General features: G+C 43.3%; 2 protein-coding genes across 2 annotated transcripts in view; one reads left to right on the forward strand and one right to left on the reverse strand.

The window, feature by feature from the left end:
* Positions 1-2,952, reverse strand: part of FRMD3 (FERM domain containing 3) — a 139,113-nt gene extending 136,161 nt beyond the window's left edge. Inside the window, exon 1 of the mRNA XM_065745643.1 lies at positions 2,763-2,952. Coding sequence (XP_065601715.1) covers positions 2,763-2,861 — 99 coding nt within the window. The 5' untranslated portion in view covers positions 2,862-2,952. The remainder of the gene's footprint in view (positions 1-2,762) is intronic.
* A 12,061-nt stretch (positions 2,953-15,013) lies between these two features.
* IDNK (IDNK gluconokinase) lies at positions 15,014-22,528 on the forward strand. Its single transcript, XM_065745644.1, has 5 exons — positions 15,014-15,057; positions 15,328-15,358; positions 15,723-15,809; positions 17,596-17,639; positions 21,976-22,528. Exons 1-5 carry the CDS (start codon positions 15,017-15,019, stop codon positions 22,319-22,321), a joined length of 549 nt encoding a protein of 182 aa, XP_065601716.1. The 5' UTR covers positions 15,014-15,016; the 3' UTR covers positions 22,322-22,528.
* The last annotated feature ends 3,382 nt before the right edge of the window (positions 22,529-25,910 follow it).

Consider the following 25,910-nt stretch of genomic DNA (forward strand, 5'->3'; position numbering starts at 1 on the left):
AGTTTCTCAGCTGCCAATTTTATCATGATATAAGCCAGAGCCACACAGCAAAATAAAATAAAAACCTTAATCCAACCCCCAGATATGACAAACAATGCAACAAGGAAAATAAGCAACAAGCAAGGTGCTATGCAGTATAGTTCCATGAGAAGACTCTCAGAGAGCTCGGTGATAGGGAAAAAAATCAGCATTGTGACCAGCAATTGTCAAACAACCACAACACCCTGTGTTAGCATGCTCCAGTCAGATCTGCTCTCCTCTCAACCCTTCGAGTGCCATCCTGGGCACTGATTTGACTACTGTGGTTTAACCTGGCAGGTGGCTGAGCACCACAGTCATTCACACACTACCTTCTTCCCACTGGGATGAGGGAGAGTATCAGGAAAAAAAAAAAGTAGAATTCGTTCTTTCAGATAAAACTATTTAGAGAAAAGGAAAACAGGTATGGCTATATGCATACGTATACAAATGTATATAACAAGTGCTGTACGAGCAACTGCTCATCACCCTGACAGATGCCCAGCTAGACCTCCAAGCAGCAGAAGTGATGAACTTCCATACCCTCCAAAACTCCTTCCACATGGTGTCACATGGTACTATCCCTTCGGCCAGTTTGAGTCAGCTGTCCTAATTCTGCTCCCTCCCAGCTCCTTGTGCCCTTTGCTGTCAATGGCCTTGGCTCTGTGCAACACTGCTTAGCAGCAACAATAAACAGTGGTGTGCCACCAACACTGTCTTTCTCATAGAATCAAAACACAGCATCATACCAGGCACTACGAAGAAAACTTAATCCATGCTGAAACTAAGACATGACCAAAACACAGCTGCCCATCTTGTTCCAGGTGGCACAGCCCTGGCACTGCTGTGGTTAACCCAGCAGCACACAGTCTGGTCTACTTAGTCTCACTGAAAAACACATCCATGTGCCTACATCAATAGACTTGAAATATTTTTTTTTTTCCATTCACTAACACAACTGTAGTGCTGTGAAGGTTCCTACAAAGTTATGTCCACCTTTAGAAAGTTCACATACAGATCTGATAAAAACGTTAAAGGCAGAAAGTTGTTTCAAGAGTTTCACATGTCTAAGAGGATAAATACATTGTACAGTGAAGTTATATCTCCTCTGCATATAGGTAGGGGGAGTAGTTACCTACACGTATATATGCAGTTCAAAGCTACAGAAAGAGTGCAATGTAACTCAGAGCAGGAAGCCACCTCCTCCTTGCCAGGACGTTTCTGAAGTGGCCACAAGCTAACACTTCCTAACATCAGGATCTGCATTTACGCACAGAATTTCAGTACCTTTCAGTCACAGGGAAAATCTGAGCCCCTCCCACCTTTCATGTATTTTTGGAGCACATGTTCAGGAAAGCCAGTTCTGGAAGAGTTCACAAAATAATTCAATTTTCAGGATTACTCTTCGAAGTAGAACATTTAAACCCTTCTAAGTTGTGGTGTAAAACACCATTCCCCTGCACATACAAGACATGGAATCAGGAATGGCGATGTGTTGCACCCCAGTGCAACCTGGACACTCCAAGCCATTGCTCGCCCTACACCACACGGCACCATGCAGAGCTGGCTGACTCCTGCCCTGTGGGCACCAAAGGGCACACTTGCAGCACAAGAAAATCTCTGCACTTTAACACTGCAGAGGTGTAATGATCCTTGCCACCTCATATCCACATTTTCAAGTTCTTCATCGCTTAGAGACTCATTTCTAAAGAAATCAGATAAATGATGTATTAACCTCTGAGAAAAGACTCTGCAGGCCATTCTGCTCCCTGCACATTCAAGCTGTGATCTCAAAGCCACGCTACTCAATAACAGAGCACCACAGCAATAGAGAGGCAAGATGTTTTGGTTATTTCCTGCTACTTCCAGACTCCAGAGGCTGAGTGTAACCAGCACGAAATGGCTCCACAACCAACAGAAACAGCACTTGGTTCAAGCGCAGAGGTACCTCACACCTCACAGCACGCTGCTTCCAGATGTGGCTGGTCCTTGTACAGGACTGCTGCCTTGATTTACAGTTCTAGCTGCTTCGTACTGCCACAGGGAAAAAGAGCCCGAAGACCAACTGTGAGCGTCCAATAACTTCCTAAAGGACCGCTCTCGTCTCCGATCTGGCCACTAGCTCACCTCAGTGATGCGCTGGTGAGCAGTGCCCAGGGGCTCGCAGCCGCCCGGCTGGCAGCCCTCGACAGAGGCAGCACCCACCCACCCACCGCAGCAGGACTCCTGCCCTCTGCCTCTCCACCCTCATTCCTCGAAGGAATAGCAATGGACTAAGGGACCGCGTAACGGTGACCGCCGCCAACTTGCTTTCTTCTCAGCCGCACGCTGTCGCCGCTATACTACCCTCTCTCTAAGTTACCCTCCGCCTTACACCGGCGGCTACGCACGCCAGAACTCCGCGTCTCCCGCTGCCTCCCGAGCATCCCTCCCGCGCCGCGGGCCTTGCTCCCGCTGCTGGCCTCGGGAAGCACCGCCGAGCGCTCTCCCCGCCGCCAGCCCGCGCCCCACGCCCGGCTCCCCTTCGTCGCTCCGCCGCCCCCCGCGCCGCCGGCAGCGTCCCGCGGCTCCGGGAGCGGCCGCGGACTCCCACCGAGCCGCAGGTGCGCGGAGGCAGCCCCGCCGCTGCCCGCGGTGCCGAGCCGCCGCCCGGGGCCCGGAACGCAGCCGCGTCCCGGCGTCGCGCTCCCGATGCGGCCGCAGCCGCCGTCCGCGGAGCCGCCCCTCTCCGTCCCCTCCGGCACCTGGATGTGGCAGGAGATGTCGGAGTCGTCCAGCAGCCGCACGGTGCATTTCATCTCCGGGCTCAGCGACCTGATGCTGGAGCTCCGGAACCGGATCATCCCGGTCGCCCGCCCGCCGCCGCCCCGCAGGCAGCCGCAAGGGGCCAGCCTGCAGCGGCGCCCGGCCGACCGCGGCACGGCACGGCGTGGCACAGCTCGGCTCGGCTCGGCGGCACCGCCCCTCAGCCCCGCGGCGCCCCGCCGCCTGCCCGCCCGCCGCGGCGGGGGCCTCCGCTGCGTCAGCCCGCGCCCCGCTCCCCGGCCGCAGCATCCTCCTGCGACCGCCCCCGGGCCTCGGGCCGGGAACCCCCCCACCCTGACTGTGGGGCTCGCCTGCGTGACCGGGCAGCTGCCCCTGTGAGGAAAGACGGGCTGCGGGCCGCCCCAGTGCAGCCCAGCCGAGTGGGAAAGATACAGGGAAAAATACCAAGCGGGACGGGTGTGCGGTGAGGGAATACGAGAGGACACAAAGCAACTTCGCCTGAGAGAGTGCAAGTCTTGGAAACTTGTGTCCTCAGGGGAAAGGACGGGTCCATTAGGGAGCAACTGTCTCAACCCATCTGTTGTGCCAAGTGGGAAGGAAAACAAAGCACCTGGTGGCTTCTCTGTGCTCACCGTCACAAACATATGTCAGTTTGTACAAAGCCCTACAAGTTACGTGTGAAGCTGTCCCTAAAGCTGACCATTCTTGACACAAGGATCGGTGCTGGGCCGAAAAGGGTTGCGTCCCTGTTCTGTGTGGCGCAAAAAGCAGTGTGAATAGGACGTGGGAGTGCCACAGAGAGAAAAGTGAGCTGAAGGCTGCCCACGAGGCGAACCTCAGTCACTCTGCCCAGTTGTCTTTGATGAAACGTAAACTTCCATATTCATAAACACTTCTGCTTGAAGGTAACGTTCTTCAGAAATCCACTACACCGACGCACTCCTCCCTTGGCTTTTCTGCTGGACTGCTAAGAGCAGGAAGTGCAGGAACCACAAACAAATGAGAAGTGCATAATATTCACTGCTGCCGGCTAATAAATATGCAAAGCCCTCTAATGTGGAACATGAAAAAAAAATAAAACAAACCAACCACCATCTCTAAGTATATGCTTCTCATAAATGGCAAATGCTTCCAATTGTGTAGTGGATAGGGAAGCGAACAGTAAGTACTTGAGAAAGATTATTCACCTCAACAGTCCTAAATTAAGGAAGATGGTCATTATTAGCTGAGACACCAGTTGTGGACACCCTAATAATAAAGAGGCACTTTTTTACTGTTGGTCTTGCAGCATGGGAGCTCAACAGATGCAGGAATTTTAGCTCACATGTGGATTTACCCTGAAGTAACAGACCTCCTTGCCTACAACAGAGAAGGCACTTTCTCTTCCTGCGCCATGTGTTTTCTCCTTTCCTTTTGCCTCTCTCCATTCCCAAGAGGAGCAGGGAGGGAGCCAAGCTGATGGTCATCTGAAGCTAAAGGCAGCTCAGCAGAATGTGCCCAGCTGGCTTAACGACAGGCCACTCATGTCTTTTGACACTTTTTTTTTGCTTCTGCAGTACATTGCACCATGTAGATCTGAAGTGCCTGAGAGTCCTGCAAGACGAGTAGCAGATTTCTGTCAGTTAACACAGGCATACAGCTACAGAATACTGTCATACTACTGTCAGACGTACTACTGCCACAGAATATGGCAGTGTGTAGCAGCAAGTAAATGAACAACAATAACAAAAAAACCTCCATCCCATAAAAGAATAAAGCAATGTCAACAAATGCCCTACCCAGTTGGAGCTGAAGGATCTCAACTTTTGGGCTGTATTGTGAGTCAGATTTTAGGACTCCAGTCTCTCACAAATGTGATAGGCCTTTTTTCTACTAATAGAAGGGTCTTAAATGTCTTGTACAACTACAAATCATACAGAAAACCAGGGTTGCTGAATGAGCCACACCCGTTTTTGCCACAGTGTGCAGCCCTGATGATCCTTATGGGGCTGGTATATGAGAAGTTCAGCTGGAGAGTCGTGTACTTCAGGCGTGGCATTAAATAGTACAGCTAGTTTTAGAAAACACAAAGCAATGCCCAAAAATTCAATTCTGTTACTCGCAAATGCTGAGCTGATGGATAAGTATAAGCCAGAATATCCTTCTCATACACTGATCCCATGGAAGGCTACCAGACTGCTGTTGCTGCCAAGACCAGGAAGCTGTTGGAGTGCTTACCTGGCTTTCACCCTACGGAGCTGGAGCAATCCAATAGGGTCACAAAGCCACATGAACAGGGCTGCAAGAATAAATGTTGTTGGGTAGAAACACGCTTGAAGTACGCTTCATCACCCTGAGGACTGTCTGTAAGCATACAAGGTAATAGCTGCATTCTCATTCCCTGTTCATCTAACAGGCATCTGAATTCATACGCTTAGGGCAGACAGCATTAGGACACAGTAAAGGATACTGACTGGCCCCCACTTTCTGTTTGAATAGGAATTGCTGCCAGCTATGAAGTTAGATTCAGGGGCAGGAGGCAGCACTGATGACTTTGAGTAGTACCTTGATTTCTGTGTGATTCTGTGTGAACCTAAATTATAGAATTTAGTAGTCACAGAATCACAGAATCCTTAGACTTGGAAGGGACATTCGAAGGTCATCTAGTCCAACTCTCCTGTACTGAACAGGGACATCTACAGCTTGGTCATGTTGCCTAGGGCCTGATCCAGCCTTTCCTTGAGGGTTCCCTGGGACAGGGCATCATACACATCTTTGGGCAGCCTGTTCAAGTGCCTCATCACCCTCGCTGTAAAAGACTCTTTCCTTAAATCCAACCTAAATCTACCCTCTTTAAGTTTGAAATCATTTCCCCTTGTTCTATCACCTTAGCTAGCACTGAGACAGTATTCCAAGGAGTCTGTTTAAGGCAGCTGTAGTTAGGGAAGTCTGAGCTGTGAGAATCAAAGGTTCACAGGAAAAATGTGCTTCCTATGTCGCCTAGACATCCAGTTGTATAGAAGAAGACTTGGATCATTCCTAAAGAACCCAGTTCACAGGAAAAACTTGCTGATATGAAGGCCCCAAGTTTATAACACATTACTCTGCTTTCTTCAGAAGAACTGCCTTCAAGGCAGTTTTCTTCTTTGTGTAAATGTATCCAGAGATCAAACTTAAATTAGCAATCAAATAATAGAATTGGACTGGGTATACAGCATGTCCCTCAAAAATAATAACAAAGATCTTCAAATGTTTTGTATTCAGAGAAATCTCAATACTGGAAACTTTATATAAAATATTAATTCATATATCTATAATTCTCATTACTGTAACTCTAAGGTTTATCATTTAAAGATAATTTACAAATAAAAAATATTTAAAAAGTAGTCTTGCAGATCACAATGAGGGCAGAGTTGAGCCAGAAGCTGAAAAATTAATTCGCATAGGATTTCTTCTTCCTTTTATATTCCAAAAACATTACAGGTTCATTGTGTGAAAGAAAATGCAACAAGATCTGTGAAATATCGCATTATTGATGGTGGCACCAAAGTACCAGGATTATCGAGTCTGCGCTTCAGAGAAAATTTTTTTGAGTCAAACATGATCTCACTACAAATCCACTAAAAATGCAGAGCTATCAGTGAAATATTAAGCCACAATTATACCGGCAGAAAGAGCTCAATTCCTACTGACTTCGGCAGGGGAGTATCACAACTCGTACGGCACTCCTTGCCTGCGCTCACCAGCACAGCTCACAAGGGGGAGCTGGGGCGAGTCAGAAGAATGCTCTTGCTTTCACTGATGCAGTTCATCTGCGCAGAGATTCGGGAAGTGCTGGGAAAAACATTACAGTACTCCATTTCAGCAAAGAAGGATGGCTTGAATTTACAAACCTCTTAGCAAACTTCCTGTAGATGTCACCTGAAAGATCAAGTGTCTTTCAGCATTTATCTGAGTTAGACCGTATTGATGACATCACATTTGAAAGCTGGTTACTGGAACAAACTTCCCATTGATTTTAATCCATTCAAGGTAACTACCATAAGGGCAAACATCATTTTAGAGCCTTTGGTTCAGAGAGGACTAAGTCAGTGAGACAGCTGTCAAAGTTCACTGATTCCTAGGACTAGCTATGATGTTTCTGCCAGTGGGAACTTTTGTAGATTCCTCTCTTTTCAGGGTTTGTTCAGTCCTCTTTTTCCAGCATTGTTGCTAGAAAAAATAGAGCAAGCAGTGCACTCTCTCCTCATTCCCTGTAGAGCCTCAACAAGGAGTCTCATCTGAGGACCCCACTTTTTGCCAAATACCACTCAGTATTTTCTTTACAGTTGCTTTCATACAAGCAATGCAGCAAGTTACCCAGCTTGTTAAGAACCTCAAAGAAACCTTTCAGCTTACGCTGCTGGAAGACCAACAGGTTTTGCATGTGACAAAACTGGTGGTTTCAGATATCTACAGTTGTTGATTCATTATTTAAAGGAACATTGATGTATTTTGCTGAATGTGAAGTGTCTATCATAACCATCTATCTCACTCATCTGTGATGAATTAAAAAGAACATTCCTCCACCAGCTACTTAATAATCCAAATAAAAGGATTACTGCATCTGTGGACCAAGATGAAAATCTGAGCTCTGCTTTCTCAACAATATTTGTGTGAACAGATTAAGAATATAGCAACATATATATTGTTTTTTCCCATCTAAAATGTTCATGTAGAGGCACATTTGCGGGTATTGTCTACCTATATTACCCCTCTTGTGCAAAATACTTATATAAGTGATCTTTTACTAAGGCTCCAATTCAAAATAATCCCACGTTTTCAACAAATGAACTTTACTATTGCTGGGAAGTTAAAAACAAGACTAAAAGTTGATCATTACTATAACACGAACACTGGTCATAAAATAGATAAAAACTAGAGTTACACAAGTTACAGGTGGTCAGTTCAGCTAGCTCCTCAGAGCCAGCCTTTGAGGAGCTGCCCCAATGCCCGAAGCCTAGCTTACTGAGCATACAATGAAATAACACCTACTTGTTCCAGGGTAGAACGTAACTGCTTGCAACCATATTCCACTTCCATATCTGCTTGCACAAGCATTTTCAAACATCTGAAAGTGCCTGGACTAGTTTTGGTCACTTTTGTACAATCAGAGAATCATTTAGGTTGGAAAAGATCTCCAAGATCATCCCCCGTTAACCTAGTACTGCCAAGTCTACCACTAAGCAATATCTTTAAGCATCACATAAACATGTTTGAACACCTCCAGGGATGGTGACTCAACTATTTCCCTAGGTAGCCTGTTCCAATACTTCACAACCCTTTCAGTGAATAATTTTCCTACCTAAACAAACCCTGATGCAGCTTGAATCCATTTCCTCTTGTCCTAGTCTCAGTTGCCTGGAAGAGACCAACTTCCACTATGCTATAACTTCCTTTCAAGTGGCTGTAAAGACTCTCTCCTTGAGGCTACTTTCTCAATGTTATTTAGCCACTCCTTACAAGTTTTGTTCTGCAGACCATTCACCAGCTTTGTTGCTTTTCTTTGGACACACTCCAACACCTCACCATTTAATGAAGGGCACAAAGCTGAACACAGTGTTTGGGGCACGACCTTACCAGAGCTGAGTACAATCACTACTGGCCATAATATTTCTGATACAGGCCAAGATGCTGTTGGCCTTCGTGGCATGTGAGCACACAGAATCACAGAATTGCAGGGGTTGGAAGGGACCTCTGGAGATCACTGAGTCCAACCCCCTTGCCAAAGCAGCTTCCTAGACCAGGTTGCACAGGTCAGTGTCCAGGCAGGTCTTGAACGTTTACAGAGAAGGAGTAAAGGAAGAACATATATCATACGCAACAAGTATTTCAGGTTTGCTTATATTGCCAGCATATAATCTCTATAAAGAATCTGTTATTATAATAATTAGCATCTTGATTTTGAAATAATCACATGCAACAAAATTCAGTTTCTGATACAACTGTCTTTATAGTTTCTGATTTCTGTTGTTAATTTGTTTCCAAATTACTTTGTGGACTATTGCTCCTTATTGATCTAGGTTTGTAGTTATGCAATAGCTAGTAAGGACGGATTAAAGTATTATAACCTTTGTTGCTAACAACTTTGCATCTGACAAGCTGTATGCCAGAAGAGTTAAGTGTGCTTGTAAGTGACTGCAGAATGAAGACTTGACTATTCAGGAAAGAGATGTGGACTAAGTGAATTCAGAAAAAAACCACCAGACACAGACTTCACTGCTACCTGCTCAGTAAAAGTAATTTAGATTTACTTTTTGGAGAAGCATTTTAAAGTGTTTATTTTCTCCTTTCCATTTTCGAAAGCCAGCAGGTGGCTACATTTTAATAGTGCTTTGAGTGCTTTCAGAATTAATAATTCCACATCAGTATCACTGTTGCTATTGTAAATCATGCTGAAAAATGCAGTGCATGTATTTTACACACTAAGAGCTAGAGGACAAAAACAATACAAGAAGTTAAAATATAATAAATCTGTTGAAGATGCTATACTTCCAGTGGAGGCAAGATGCTTTTAAAGTGAGAAAGTAATCCCGGAGAAGCTGGTTATAATCTCATTTATTATAGAATCATAGAATCTATAGAGTTGGAAGGGACCTTTAAAGACCCTCTAGCCCAACTCCCCTGAAATGAACAGAGACATCCATAGCTCAGTCACGTTGCTCAGGTCCAGCCTGACCTTGAACATCTCCAGGGTCAGGGCTTCCACATCTCTGAGCAACCTGTTTCATTGCCTCACCAACCTCACTGTAAAAGACTTCTTTCTTATATCCAACCTAAATCTACCTTCTTTATATTTGAAGTCATTTCCTCTTGTCCTATCAACTCAGACCCGAAGAGTCTGTCCCCTTCTTTCCTGTAGCTTTCATTTAGTCAATGAAAGGCCTCTCTCTATCAGGTTTCCCCAAAGCCTTCTTTTTTCAAGGCTGAAGAGCTGTAGCTCTCTCAGCCTGTCCTTATAGGGGAGGTTCTCCATCCCATGTATCATTTTTGCGGCCTCCTCTGGACACACTCCAGCAGGTCCATGTCTCTCCTCAACTGAGGACTCCCTGTCTGGATGCAGTACTCTAGATGAGGCCTCACCAGCACATAGCAGAGGGGCAGGATCACCTCCTTAACCTGCTAGCCACACTTCCCTTGTTGTAGCCCAGGATACAGTTGGCCTTCTGGGCTACGAGGGCCCAGTGCTGGCTTATGTGCAGCTTACTGTCCACTAGTACCCTCAAGTCCTTTTTGGCAGGGTTGTACTTAATCCTTTCATCACCCAGCTTCTATTGGTAATGGGGGTTGCTTTTATCAAGGTGCAAGACTTAGCTTTGTTGAACTTCATGAGATTCTCCTAGACCCACTGCTCAAGCCTGCCTGGGTCCCTCTGGATTACAATTCTTCCCTCAGGAGTGTTGACTATACCCCACACATTGGTGTGATCAGCAAACTTGCTGAGGGTGCACCCAACCCCACAGTCAGCGTTATTTATGAAGATATTAAAGAGTCCCAGCACTGACCCCTGGCGGACACCACTCATCACTGATTTCCATCCAGACATTGAGCTATTGACCACCACTCTCGGAGTTCAATCCTGCAGACAGTCCTTCATCCATCAAACAATCCACCATCAAATCTATGTCTTTCGAATCTGGAGAGAGAGACATTATGGGGGATGATGTCAAAGGCATTACTAAGGTTCAGGCAGATAACATATGTGGCTCTTTCACTGTCCTCATAGATTCATAGATTCATAGATACATTAGGTTGGAAAGGACCTACAAGATCATCTAGTCCAACCATCCTCCTATCACCATCCCTACCCACTAAACTACTTATATTTATTATCTGATATATTATATATATCAGATTTTTTATATATATAATATATATATATATATTATTATACTGAAAAAATATATCACTACTTCATATTGAGGACTAATTGTGACCAACAAAACACCCCACTGTAAGTGACACTTACAGTGAACATATGAACACTCCAGTTCGTGTTTATGGTCAACCTACATCCAGGATCTCATTTAAGCCCCAAAGATAATTTAGGACTTAAGCTGCCTGAAGGACAGCCATTCTCTCCTTTAACATTCAGAAAGTTGGGATTACCCAATGTATCTGAGCCCTCGCTATAAGAAACAGATGTCCGTGATGCTGGATGTTGCTGAAAAGTGTTAAGAGGTCTATCTTTTGTTATAGTAATTATCCATCACGTTGTGTTAAGTTTCAATTAGGAAACTAGAAACAGAGAGAGCATGTTTTTTATGAAAAGGGAAAAAAAAACCCTGCTTTCTTAATTTTCTATTTTTTTTCACTTTGCCTTTTACAATATTCTGAACACAAGAGACCTTTTTAGCATCTTCAGGAAGGATGAACATGCAGTAAAGTTAAAAATATATACTTCTAGGAAAGCTAGACTTCTTTAATTCTTTTTGCTACCCTTCCCTAAAATTAGACAGCTAATTAAAGTAGATGATAAACCTTTTTTACTTCCAAGCATTCATTATCAAGCAATCAGTCAAACCAGTGACCCTAAGAAAATACCATAAAATAGACAATAAACATCATTTTAAAATATTTTAAAGTACAGAAACAGAGAAAGTCTTTAAGGGCTAGAAGCATGTGATGAGTTTTCTGCCAAATATTCTAGAGTTTTTGCCTTTTTAAGATTCTTGTCTCTTTGCTCTTTACCAGCATATCTTAATTTCTCTTGGTAAATAAAGCATTCTAAGATATTTACATTTCATTGTCTACCTTTTTGATTATGTAAACATACTTTGGAATTCGTGAAACCAGACAGCTTATTTGTATAACTGCATCAAAGTTTCAGAATCAAGTTATGTACTCTGCCAACGTGGGAAATAAGAATTTCAAATAGCAGGGAGAAGGTACCTGTGCCAACTATGGCAAATGGTCTTCAAAGAAACTATGTCATCAGAATAAATTTCCAGAGATATATATATGTTCATGAACAACAAAGATCAAAATGAAGCTCCTCTATGTTATTAAATAAAGCTGGGGAAAAAAAGACAATAAAAAGACAATAAAAAGAAAAACTGTTATCTACAACTAAGATGGACTGGAAGGAAAATCCTCATTCAACTCAAACAAAAGGATTCATGTACCTCAGTGGTCCTATAATTTGCTTAAACACATCTCACTCTGGATACTGAAGTATACATAGTATGATTTTGTTAGTACAACCTTTTGGCTGAGTTTTATTCAGTCAGCTGTCCAGCTGGTTATTAACATGAATTATATTTGCACAAATCAAGTCAACCACATCTGAAGGAAATCTGAATGTCATCACCTTCTTGTGCCCTCACATTACCTCTAGGCTCTGTGTTTATACAATCTGATTAGTTTTCTCCCTCTCTGTTTCCTCACAGTGTCTGCACAGTGCACTGCTGCTCACACAGCCATGCAAATACATTCCCATGGTAGTTTAGCCCAGGTTTAAGTAAAAGAGAGCTCCATGGAAGACTTTCTGCAAATATACTGATGCAAAAAATAACTGCCATATGATGTCACTCCAGCTTGGAGTGATGGAGTTTCTTACAAGATGTAAAGTTATGCATTATAAGAAAAAGATGTCCAACGTTCTTCTGTTTGGTATCAATAAACCAGGCGAAGTTGTGATTGTTTATCACAAAACTAGTTGTGCTCGGTAGGTGGAGTAGCCAGCAAACAAAATCTCAAAGATTGTTACGATAGAAGAATTAATATTTTAATTTGAGGAGTGAAAACAACAGTTGTGGTAATGTTTCCAGGGTTAATATGATCACAGATACTTTCAAGTTTGTTCATTGTTGCACCCCAAGAATTCTCATTTAAAAGAAACATTCCCCTCTGCTTCACAATCAGTCAGTCAATAAACCAAAAAGATGTCAGGAAAATTCAATTACTTTAGAACAATCATACTGCTATTAAAAGCATAATTTGTATTCGGTCACTGGACACCTTAAAATAATCATTGTGGTCTGTCAGTAACTTGAGGAGTGGCTGCTCCAGGTCTAATAACCTGGAAGGCTTGGCTCATTGTTAAGGAAGTCTTAATAGGCATGTGGAATCTCTGCTGACTTGTCAAGAGATAAGATAATATGGGTAAGTAAGTAGATAGATAGATAGATAGATAGACAGACAGACAGACAGACAGACAGACAGACATTCATCTTTCATAACATTTCCAAAGTGCTCTGCAAAGGAAAAGAAAAATCATGCTTACTGAGATACTTAATGTCCTTTCAGAATTCCTTCTTCAGCTTGATTCATAAAAAGTCCTGTTATCTGTTCTGGTTTCAGAAAATGGGATTGACTCAATCTTCGCAATTTTGGAGAAAGGCTTCTATTTGAGAAACTAGTGATATAATCTGCTTCAGTAATTTTATTCCTTTAAAGGAGGAACTGATATAAAAGTGCAGTAAAGAAGAATAGAATTTATTCATTTCATTAAGAATCATCACTGCTATTGGATCTCTAACCCAAATATAAGGTTTGATTTGTTTTTCTATATTCAGTGCATCATGAACTTCTTAATTCTGCAACCAATTAGACAGCCCTTCTCTGTAAGAGAAAAAGTGATGTATGTAATGAAAATATGGAGATGGTTTCCCTTAAGTTCAAATCTCAAAAACATTTCAATACATGTATTTTGTAATATCAGTGTCTATTAGATAATTTTACATAAACTAAGGAAAAAATAAATATACTCTTCTGTCAATGTATACAAGTGAAAGCAGCAAAGGAATTTTGGAAGGAGAGAGTTAAATGTAATCAGATAGATTGGTATCATTAATTATATTGTATCACTAAACATGTTCATCTGAGACCTCTTTTGTCATATCAAACCATGATTTCTCATGCAGAAACATGGGATAGACACCAAATAATGATGACTGTATGAGAAACTACACAAATTCAGAACTAGTGCAATTGTGGACCAGTTCTGTACACATAACATAACATACTTACCATCTACTTGCTATTATTGATGGCTGCAGCCCCTAAAACATCAGCAGCTGGCTCATACAGCTATAGCAGAGCATTCTCTATGATACAATTACCCTTGGTGTCCGAGCACTGTTGCAGTTTTTTTCCTGGATACCTCTTTCCCTATTCCTAAGTGTCAGGGCATCTATTCCCACCACCAGGCCAGCCTTTTTTCTGTTAGAAACATGAGATGACTGAGCTTCTGCTGCCTGCAAATTGAGTGCATGTCTACTTGCCCATAGACTTTGGACTGGAATTTCCAGATGTTCAGCCACTAGAACTGCCCAAGTAGACTGACTTATCCAAAGCCATAAATCTCTGCCATGCCCACTAGCAAAGCAATGCTGCCTCTTACATGTGGTAAAGACACCTGTGCTAGAGGAATTAATGACTGCAGTATCTCTGGCATTATACTTGCTGCAGGCAAATGTGAGCACGAGGTGCAGGCCTGAGCCACCCCACACCTATCCGAGTGACAATCTCTCTACTTAGGCCTCTTAACAACTGCCATTCCCTGCAACGTACTACAACACTTGCAAAAAAGCAAGAAGAAAAATGAAATTGCTCCACTCACCCATTCTTGCCATTTGTAATCTCTGTTCAGACTGCAACATTTTCCGCAAAGATGCTGACACCAGCTCTTTGCCCACAGGGGAGATGTGTTAGTCCCAGCTGCTGCTGTGCCACATTCGCCCTCGCAGCATCAGGCAGCGGTCACTTCACCCCGGGTTTGATGCCATCAAGCCCTAGGTGAAGAGGCGATAAGAAGCTGAAAATCAGCCAGGCAGGAAAGCGGTGATTGTTTTCCTACAGAGACTGCACTGGAACACAGCGACACGTGAAGTCACGGCCGTATTGCGTGTATTCTCTCGCTTAAACTCGAACTGAAGTCCCTCAAACAACAAGTGCCGGCTCGCCCCGTCGGGCAGCGCTCCGTGCCGGCACCCATCCGCCAGGCGGAGCCGCTCCCGCGCAACGCGCCGCGGACCGATGGGATAATTACGACGTAAGGGCAGAAGTCCACGAGCCAGAGGGCGAGGGGTGCCCAACAAACGGCCGTGCCTGCTCTACGTGACCCCTGTCAGGCGGTGTTACGTAAGCGGGTCCATTCGTGCAGCAGCTCCCAGCCCGCCCGCACGGCGGCGGAGCGCTGCTCGTGGACGCGGGGCTGTGGCGGCTGAGGGGAGGGACGCGCGGAGTGGGCGGGGCTGAGGCGGGGCTCGCCATGGTGCTGGTGGTGGTCATGGGCGTGAGCGGCTCCGGGAAGTAAGTACCGGGCGGTGGGGAGGGGGGGTCCGGAGCCCCGGGGCTGGCGGCGACGCGCGGCGCTCACCCGCAGCCCGCCCAGCACCGCGGCTGGACGAGCGGGAAGGGCTCTGGTTTGGTTCTGGTAAGCGTGGGCTTGTAAGTCACGGCCGCTTTTGTTTTGCGGCTGTAAGTAAAGATTTGTCCCCCTAGCGAGGTGTAGGGGTGAGTTCTGGCAGTCATGCCGCTCAGAGGTGATGGAATAACGAGTGCCTTTGTGCTTCTTTGCAGAACCACGGTTGGGTCGCGTTTGGCAGCGAAGGTACGGCTGAACTGTGTTCTTGGATGGTTGGTCCATACTTAACTTCCCGTCTGACAACCCGCAGCTCTTGGACAACTGGCACTCAGTCGTGACCCTGCCACAGCGTAGTTTGCCGACTCACTGAAGCCGGTTTGGGCAGCTATTGCCAACGCAACATCCTCTTGAAACAACAGCTATTATGTGTCAACCACTGCTGCTGTTATGCTGACCTGGTAGCTGTGGTAAATGGCATTGCATTAATGGTGATTCGTGCTGAGGTGTAAGAGGCCTCTAGCCTTTAGATGTCTTGATAAATTCTGTGATCTTTAATAGGATCTTTCCAAATCTGATTTGGCTGAATGACCTTTTTTTTTTTTTTTCTTAGCTGGGATGGAAATTCTATGATGCAGATGACTATCATTCTCCAGAGAATAAGAAGAAGATGGCAGCAGGAATACCGCTAAATGATGAGGTAATTTGTATGAATTCTGACAGAGTAGTCATCAAGACTACTTCATCTTTGTGGCCTCTGACAAATCACATTACAAAACATTGTATTTCATGTATAAACATAGGTTGGTTGTCTAGGTCTGTAGTTCATAAGAATCACCACAGGGATCAAAAGGGACCTCTGGAGATCATCCAGTCCAACCCCTTGCTAAAGGAAGTACCCCACAGTAGGTTGCACAGGAAATTGTCCAAGGTGAAGCAGACTCCACAACCCCTGTGGGCATCCTGGTCCGGTGCTCAGTCACGCTCACAGTACAGAAAAGTTCTTTTTCATATTCTGATGGAATTTTCTGGGCCGTTTGCCCCTTGTCCTGTCACTGGGCACTACCAAAAAGAGCCTGGCCTCATCCACTTGATTGTCCATTAGATATTTATAAGCATTGATAAGATCCTCTCTCCGTCTTCTCCAGGCTTAATAGGCCCAGCTCTCAGTTTTTCCTCATAAGGTAATAAGGGAGATACTCCAGACCCCTCATTGTCTTTGTAGCTCAGAACTGGACCCAGTACTCCAGATGTGGCCTCACTAGGGCAGAAAAAGGGAGGGAGGATCATCTCCCTTGACCTGCTGACCACACTCTTGGTGGATCCCAGAGAGCTATTCCTCTACATCAGTGTATGGAACTGCAGCTTTAGATCACAAGTTTCTGCCTTAAATTAAGTACATGAAGACACACAAAGGTCTTTTGTGTTTCTCTTTCGAAGCACACCACTTTCAATTACTGTAGTAGTTACTCCCTGTTTTTGTTGTTCTTGTTGTTTTTGTTTAGTGCTCTTACTTGAAATGGGTTTTAAGAACATTTCCCAGAAAATCTCTAGCAACATAAGGCTGAGCTTGGGAGTTCTTCAGTACACTGAAAAAAAAATGTTCTAAATATTTATTGAAAACTTCAATCTGGCTGGAAGTTCATAAAACCTACTATGTCTGTAAAGCAGAACTGCATAATTGAACGTTCAGCATTATGGGCGTGTAGTGCCAAGCAATGCTGAAATATCTCTTGTGTAACATCAGTAGTGTGGAACTATAAGGGCCTTCTTGAATGGCAGTGGAAAGTGAATCCGTAATGATAAGAACAAAAAGGCATTGCGATTGTCTGTCTGTATTTTCATTTGTTGCCCTCATCCAGCAGGAGCTGCAGAGAAAGGTGAAATGGGATCAATAGTTTACCGCTCAGCTGGTATGACAAAAGTTGCTGAGAGCTTAAGGTTTAAGATCAGATTATATTAAGAAGCCAATCAATCACACTGCCTTTGCCAGAGTACTGAGCAAAGGAGTTACAAAACTGCAGTTATGAGTGCATTTAGTTGTGGTTGCTGCTGGCATAAAAATTATATAGCCAAGTTATTTCAGGTAACGTAAGTTTAGATCAGTCTTGACACCTTGGAGTAGTTCCTGACAGCCTCAGTGTTGTAGAGAAGGGACAAGAAATAACCATTCTGAGAGCAGACTACATTGAATCGTATTGTAGAGGCTAGGGAGAATTTATCTGACTTTCAAAACAATTTAACTCCATAAGATATCTCTGGGTGTATGTAACATAACAAGTAGTATCCCCCATAAAATGTCATATTGATAATATGCACTGCACTTCTTAGCATGCAAGCAGAGGTAGCAAATCTGTATTAGGAAGAATGACAACAAAAAATGAACTGGCTATAAATATTATTGCTGATCAAATGCTTCAGATGTTGAAAGTGATTATTCAAATCAATTTCACATACAATTTTGAACTAATTTGTTTTGTTTCTAGGACAGGATTCCATGGCTTTGTGCATTGCATGATATACTAAAGAGGTAAGAGAATCTCTAGATTTAAGGAACTGGGGTTAAAGACAAAACTATATTTAAAAAAGAAAAAAAGGTTCAAAAATTGAAACTTATGTGGTAATGTACAAACTATTGCAGCTAGTAAAAGCATTCTATCTCCAGTAATCTAAGGTGCCATAACAATTACTGGGGGTGTGACAATTCCTGAACAATAATTTTGGGAAAACTGTTGCCAGCAAGTTTCTTCTTTCTCCTGCCTGTGGATCATTTCAAGGATCTGGTTTGATAGTAAAGCCAACGTTATCTACTTAAAAAGGGCGTAACACAGAGTACAATGACAATAATAGTAGGATAAAAAAAATCTAAAATACTTTTGGTTTTAGTAAGATGCAGTCCCAAATGCATGAGTATCTGGTAGTTATAACACTGACTCTCCTTTTAGAGATATTTGTATTCAGAGATTTGTCAGGTGATCAACTTTTTATTTAGCTCTGGATTATAGTAATTATATACTTTTTAACCTCAGTCCTACCTCAGCTGTTCGGAGGAAAAGGTAAATCAAAGGTTTTTTATACTGGAAGGTGAGAATAGTAAGATGTGTAGCTTTAAACTCACTCTTCTTTAATTTAATATGCTGTGCTGAACCCCTGAGGATCCTGCTCTGTAAAGAAGAATCAGGGTCATGGTGGCCCAGTTGGCATTCTCCATCTTTCCAATAAAGACAAATGGTATAAGAAGGAGGACACTGGTATTGCATTCCTGCAATTGGCTGTGAAGTGAGGGGTGAGTCCAGCTCATTCAGTGAGGCAAAGCTGTCTTTGCCAGAAGGATGTCTTAACTGGAAAGGAGGACTTTAAAGTAGGAATGACAGGGGAGAGAGAGAGTTACCAGCAGCCTTGTGATGGATAAGGTTGGCAAACAGTGGGCCTGGAGAGATGTGAACAACAGAGAACAAAAAGTAAGCAAGATAGGGCTTAGATGGCATCACCTCAAGCATTTGTGCGTAAGCAAGGAACTGTCAACAAAGAATGATTCTTGAGGAGAAAAAAATGGGGAAAAACAGCAGCAGACCCTTTCTGGGAAATGCAGGAGTGCCTCTGAGGTGTCTGCACACTAATTGTGCAATATGAGGCGTAAGCACAGGAGATTACAGAACTGTGTGCAGTTGCAGGGCTATGGTCTTGTTGGACTCACGGTGTGTTTGGTGGTGAGGCTCAGATGGCTGGAGTACTGCACTGTAGGAATACAGGCTCTTGTGGAAGGCAAGGCCTGGAAGTCAAAGAGGAGGAGCTGCCCTTTATGTGAGGGAATAGCTGAAGTACATACAGCCTGGGGTTGGATGTGGAGCCAGCTGAGAGCTTATAGGCGAGGATTAAAGAGCAAGCCAACATTTTGGCAGTGCAGAAGGTGACTGTTACAGGAACAGCAAAGTGAGACTTAAGCGATCCAGAGTGTTCTTGGAGTGCATTAGTGACACTTTTCAACTCAAATGACAGACAAGCCATTGAGGAGAGATGCTTTGATGGATCTCATACATAGTAATAAGGAAGGGCTTATTGGAGATGTGAAGCTCAAAGACAACCTTAGATGCAGTGACCATGGCATTGAGATTCCTGAGAGCGTGAGGCAGGTAAAAAGCAAGAGCACAACCCTGTACTTGAGGAGGGCTTACTTCGAGGATCTGATTGGAAGTGTCCCATGGGATTAAGACATTGAGGGAAGAGGAGCCCAGGAAAAATTGCTGATGTTCACAAATTACCTATGCCAAGTCCAAGTGCAATCCATCCCTGCAAGCACAAAGTCAGACAGAAATTCTGGGGGGCGGTTGAGGATGAACAAGTAGCTCCTGGCCAAAAAGGAAGCATACAGAAGGAGAAAGCAGAGACAAATAACCTGCAAAGAATGCTAGAAGCACTTTCAATTCAAAGGAATTCCAGGCTTTTCCATGAACACCTGTGGTTAGATCTGGAACGGGGAAGATCATCTCCTGGTAGAAGAGAATGGGTCTCCAGGTTAGGGAATACTTGAGCAGAGTGAACTTAACAAGTCTACAGGCCCTGACAGAATGCACCCCTGATGAGGAAGCTGGCAAATGTCATTTTGATGCTACTCTCAGTGATCTTTGAACAATCACGGCAAATTGGAGAAGTGCTTGATGACAGGAATAAAGTAAATGTTACTACTTTATATTCAAGAGGAGAGCCAAGGGAAAGACCCAGAGAACTACAGGCTGGATAGCCTCACCTTGATCTCTGCGAAGACGATTAAGAAATTAATTCTGGAAACCATTCCAGGCATGTGAAAGAGAAGGAATCAAGAGTAGTCAGTGTGGATTTACATAGGTGTTGTCATGCTTGACAAACCTGATCCTCTTCTGTGATGAAATGTCTGGTTTAGTAGATAGATAGAGGGGAAAGCAGTGGATATTGTCTACCTGGGAGTAAGTGAGGTTTTTGACACTATTTCACATAGGATCTTCATAGAGAAGTTGATGAAGTATGGGCTGGTGAGTTGGACTGAAAATTGTCTGAAAGGCCAGGCTTAGAAACTGGTGATCATTGGCACAAAGTCTACTTAGATCCCAGTAACTAGAGGTGTGCTACACATATAGAGATTGAATTTGATCCTGTCTGATATCTTCGTATGTGATCTGGATCAAGAGTGTACCCAGAGCAAGCCTGCAGTTGACTCAACTGGGATGAGTGCATGATGTGTCAGAGTGCAGTGCTGGCATTCAGAGGTACCTACACAGGCAGAAGAATTGGCTGACAGTTCAACAAGGAGAACTGTAGTCCTGCACTTGGGAAGTGTCAATCTGAAGCATCAGGACATGCCGAGAGCTGCCCAGCAGGAAAGCAGTGTGGTAGGAAAGGCTCTGGAGATTGTGGTGGACAAAAAGGTGAACATTAGCAATAAGCTCTTGATGCAAAGATGTCTAACAATATCCTGGGCTGCTTTAGGAGGAGTTTTACCAGCAGGTGGAAGGAGTACTGTGTCTTATTATGGGCTTCCCAGTACAAACGTGAGCTACTGGAGAGAGCCCAGCAAAGGGCTGTGAAGACAAAGGGACAGGACTACCTCTCCTACAAGGAAAGCCTGGGAGTTGGGACTGTAAAACATGGAGGCATGGGGAGAAATCTCACCAAGATGGCCATATATCTGAAGTGTGGACTGCAAAGAAGACAAAGCCAGATTCTTTCAAGTGGTTACCAGTAACCGATCAAGAGGCAGTGGGCATGAACTGAAGCTTGGGATATTTCTCCTGAACATAAAGAGGAACTGTAAAGGGGACTGAGCTCTGGCAGCAAGCAGGCTGCCCACAGGTGGTGGAATCCCCATCCGTGTTCTAAAGCTGTCTGAACATGATGTCCGCTGCAGGTGTCCCTGCATGAACATAGGATTTTGAACCAGATGACCTCTGGAGACTCCTTCCAATCTCAACCATTTTGTGAAGCTCCAAGGAGATCTAGAATGCTCAAATACCGAACTTTGCACTCTGTTTCCTTGGATTTATCTTTTCTCAGTTGTAGCCATTATCAGATATCCTTTTAATTTTTCAGTAACTTGGATACAGAATCCATTTTCTGAGTTTCATATGGCAGAAGTGTGCTAAACTGCTGGCAATAAACCTGTGGGGCAATTTGCTGCCTATTCAGAAGCATCTGGGGTCTGAAACATAAAGAGAGGGTGAGATTTAGTCTGGAAAGGGGCCTGCTGAAAGCCGTAGAGATTGGCAATTGACATAGGTTGTCTTGATTAGTTTAGCCTGCTTGCACCTTTACTGCAAACAAAGGATGACTATCACAGTCAACAACTGGCCATTACTTACAGCCTGCTGCCAGTATGCTATGTTCTTTCTTGGATCACAGAATCTATTAGGGGTAGATGGAAGGGGAATCGCTCTGTAACATCAGCCACCAACTTCCCAAAGTAGACGGGATTTTATTTACATAGATATCTCAAAAGTTACTCTTCCAGAATGTCGTATCTAGCCAGCTTCCTCTGAATCTGATTTCACCTTAATGCTCTCCTTGCTCTAGCTTTGGACAATGGCCATTGATTCCATGTGCACACCAAGTGATCATACCTTGTTCGAGCATATGTTAATTTCTTGAGAAATTATCTATACTATTATGTTAGATCCAATGTTTTTTGTAACATGGCAGCCCAAGGCCACTGCCTAACTCCAGAAACTTCCCCAAATCAACAGTGCATAACTGCACTGCTGACTAATTGAAGCGTAATTGCAGACACATGGAAGCACATGGCATTGGTTTACCAATGACAGTCCCAAGGATGTCCTTTACAAGGATACAGGGTTTGTCTCTCATGACAATATGCCATTTGTTTTCCTGTTTGATAGAGAAGAGTCATCTAGACAAGATGCAGTTCTGGCCTGCTCGGCACTGAAGAAAATCTACAGACATATCTTAGTTAGTGGAGCATCTGCAATTGAAAACAACCCATCAGAGAAACCAGGAGAAAATGCAGCACTGAAGATCCTCTTTGTTCATCTGGATGGTCCTCCAGACCTCATTGCTCGGCGCCTGGAGAAGAGGAGAGGACACTTCATGCCACTGAAACTTCTCCAGTCTCAATTTGATGCTCTGGAGCCTCCTGCAGCACCAGAAAACTTTATTACTGTCAGTCTAGAGAAATCTCTTCCTGAGATAGTGCTGGAGATTGAGCAAGCCATTTTTTCAGGGTGAGGCTTTTCCAAAGTAAGTTTCTAAATTATACAGGCAGAAATTCCCTTAGCAATATCAGGTTGATGAAGAGTCATTTTAATAATTTCTAAGTCAATCAAAGCAGTGATTCATTTTCCCAATATTTAAGTGAATTACAGTGTTAAGAACTGGTTTGCTACTCTTGGAACTTTTGTCATGGCTCTGTAAGAGTCATACAAAACGAAGTTCTAAAAATCTGCCAATTTTTAAATTCCTCACTATGTGAACATAAAATTTGTATTAGTGTCTATACACAGCCCACTTTTGAAAATGGCACCAAGAATCACACACAGTAATTGGATTTATTTTCCAATTTTTACTGTCAGACATGGAGACAGGCACATCTAACAAGTGATGGCTTAATTTATAGCTTTGTTAAAGCAGTACATTTATTTTGCTACAAGTATGAAGGAGAGGAATACACATAATGAAGTTCCACACCTGACAATGACAGTGTCTCACTGACAGATTTTTAACATGTTTTAGTTTCTGTGTTTGTGTTCTTGACAACATCCCCAGAGAACTGATCTTTAATACTTTTACTGAACAAGGAGGCAGAAGATACAAAGGGAAAAAGGTGATGGTGGTAGTGGTGAAGTAACATACAAAATACAACTGTATAAAGAGTTATGTAAATAAATACCAGGGGCATCATCCTGGCTCCTAAGTAGTGTCTGAAACATATAAAATGTATCTATCTTTTGACAGAGTATATAGCAAGACAAGCAGTGAAGTAGTACTGCATACAAGATTGAATGACTTTTTCTTCTTCTAAATATTTGTTCACTTCCCTTTCTCTTTTCTGGCACGCTCCAGTCATCCATCACAGGCAATGCTTACTCCAATACATTTTAACACATAGGTTTTTGTACAACACCTTTAAGTCTTAGGGGCAAACAATTTCTAATACTTTATTTTTTTCTTTTCAGTAGGAGTTTCCAAACACGGTTACCTAGCTCGATGGAATTTAGGACTACAAGATGTAGATGCTGTTTTCTTCTGTTTCTGTTTTTAAAATAACTTTACATCTTATTAAACAGAAGGTACCTTCTTAGCTTAACTTAATGAAAACTCCACAAGCAATTTTTGTAGGAAAGATTCTACAAGTTGGACCTAACAGCATCATATTAATGTACTGTTGCACACAAATTAGTCTGTGTGTCAGGCAAATTTTTTGGAGGATTGATGAATTAAAAAGTCATGCTTCCAAGTACCTCTGGAGTTATTTTTACCTGAGTAACTAGTTGAAAAGCTTTTGCCTTCTCATTTCGTGTTAGCATTCAATGCTTTCTGGTGTACTAGTACAAATTCCTGCCCTTAGCAGGAATGATGAGCACTGCAAGCTCTCAGAGGCAGAGTTACAAGCAAGAGACATCTGGATGTTTCTTAGCCTCAGACCAAGTGACCCAGAATGTAAATGTTTAAGCACAATGAAAAATCAAAGAAATGGCACCCTCTTGTGGTGCCTTGGCTTTTAACAAAGCCTTCACATTTCCTGCGTGCCACCTATTACACGTTTACGCCCACTTATTTATTTACTTATTTATTTTCCCATTGTGACAGGCAATGTTCAGGACACTATGATGCATGGGAAAGCAGTTGCATCCTGCCACAATCATGATTTAGACCCTCAAGAAAGAAACTGCATGAGTGCTTTAAAAGCAAGACTCCAGTTCTCACCCCATGCTCCCAAATTAGCTGGTACTAACAGCAAATTGTGCTCGGCACTTAGCAGGTCCCTCAGCTGTAAGCACCTTGGCTTGGAAGTCTGCCTTTCCTAAACAAAGTATATTCTTCTTGCAGTTCATGCTGCTTCAAGTTTGGTTATTGCTATCTTCAATGACAGCAGGTTTCCATTTCTTAATCGTTAATGCATTTGCCTTTAATTTAGAGGAAAATCAAAATATTTCCACAGTTCCAATGAGACTGAAAGGGAAGGATGTTAAGAGAACTATTTAACATGCCAATTATGTTATGAATGACAGTTGCAGTTTTCACTACTGTAGCTAAGTACTTGAGCCTGCTATGTCCGTAGTGATTCTCACCTGTATCTCTCCATTAGAAGAAGACACCTCAGTATTTTTGCCTCCACATTAACTGGACATTGTCAGCATCCAAAGCCAGTTATAGTTCATTCACAAGAACCTCACATTTCCAAGAAAGGGCAGCAGGCAGTGAGGGGCTGAAAGCAGAAGGCCGTTCAAAGTGCACCACCTCTTTTTCTGCAGAACCCTGATCTGAAGATAGGGCCAAGTGCCGGCATTACTCAGAATCTCAGAACAGGAGGAACTTTTGCCCCACTTCATTGTGTTCCAGAGAGAAACAGACCAAAACAAAAAACAAAAAGCCCACGGGATCTGCACCACTGAACTGCAAAACTGAGTAGAAGCCAGGAAGCCATTACTTTCAGTAGGTTCTCTTTCTGCTTTTTTTTTTTTAGAAGTTGAGTACTAGGAAACTTTTTATTAGCTGCAGCTGATGGTTGTTTTTATTCCAACAAATACAAGGTTTCTGTACTTTGCTGGACTGAGCTGTTGTGATATCCTGTTTCTTAAACTGTTATCACGGTGCTGCATGTCTGAATCTCACAGCTAAATGCACAGTGGTTTGCAGCGGTGTTTGGCTTTTTCCCTGACTTCAGGGAAATCCTGCTGGGCTTCTGCAGGGCCTGTTCATGTGTGAGGTCACGGGAATGCAGAAGTCACTTGAGAAGAACACTGGATCTCTGGTCACACGTTTCTCAGGGCTGTCTGTGGATCCCAGCTCCACTATTTGAGGACACCACTTAAGAGATGGTTCTCAACCTGTTAAGCAGTGCATTATCCCCAGTTTGAAAGGTAAGAAAGCCTTACTTCTGTCTGCTTACATTCTAGGAAAAGACAAACAGTCACCTAAAGCACCAATCACACACCACAGCTCCCAAGGCTTTAAGGAGGCTGCATGCACGTGCAGGGGAAGATCCCAGAACGGTCTCTGTACATAAGCTTCATTTATCCACACAAACAATTCTAGACTTCTAAACCTGGTTTCACCCACTGCTATTTCACTTTGTGGCAAAAGCAGAATTCACCCTGGGCAGATGGTCAGTGTTCTACCACTGCTTACAAGGAAGCTACTGTTGTTACCACTTGGAAATAGATAAATATTGGCTGTACCTCAGGAAGTAAACTTCATTCAAGGGATTGCTGTATAATTTAGGTCAAACTTCACCTTTTCTTCAATTCTAATATAGTTTTACTTCAAATGCAGGGTCTTGGTTTGCAGGGTGCATCTCAAGTACTTCGAGTGCTGATGGATGTTGTTGCAAGAAAACGTTCACACTACTTTACTTCCTATTACAGTTTTGTTTCATTAAACTGATTAGCAACTTTGAATTCATGCTAATAATTTTAAGCCATTTGCAAGTGATGTTTTTAAAACAAACTGAAGTTATACTTTCCATCAAAAGATTATTCAAACCAACATTCATAGGAATTCAGTGCCAGTGCCCACAAAATGCCATTCAGTAACACACAGCAGTATATTTTATTGCATCATCCCCACTTTTAGACAGAGTGGTGCTCTTCAATAT

This window comes from Cyrtonyx montezumae, unplaced genomic scaffold (genome assembly GCF_038088225.1).
Source record: "Cyrtonyx montezumae isolate F1298 unplaced genomic scaffold, pur_monq_1.0 scaffold_36, whole genome shotgun sequence".
Taxonomy (NCBI): domain Eukaryota; kingdom Metazoa; phylum Chordata; class Aves; order Galliformes; family Odontophoridae; genus Cyrtonyx; species Cyrtonyx montezumae.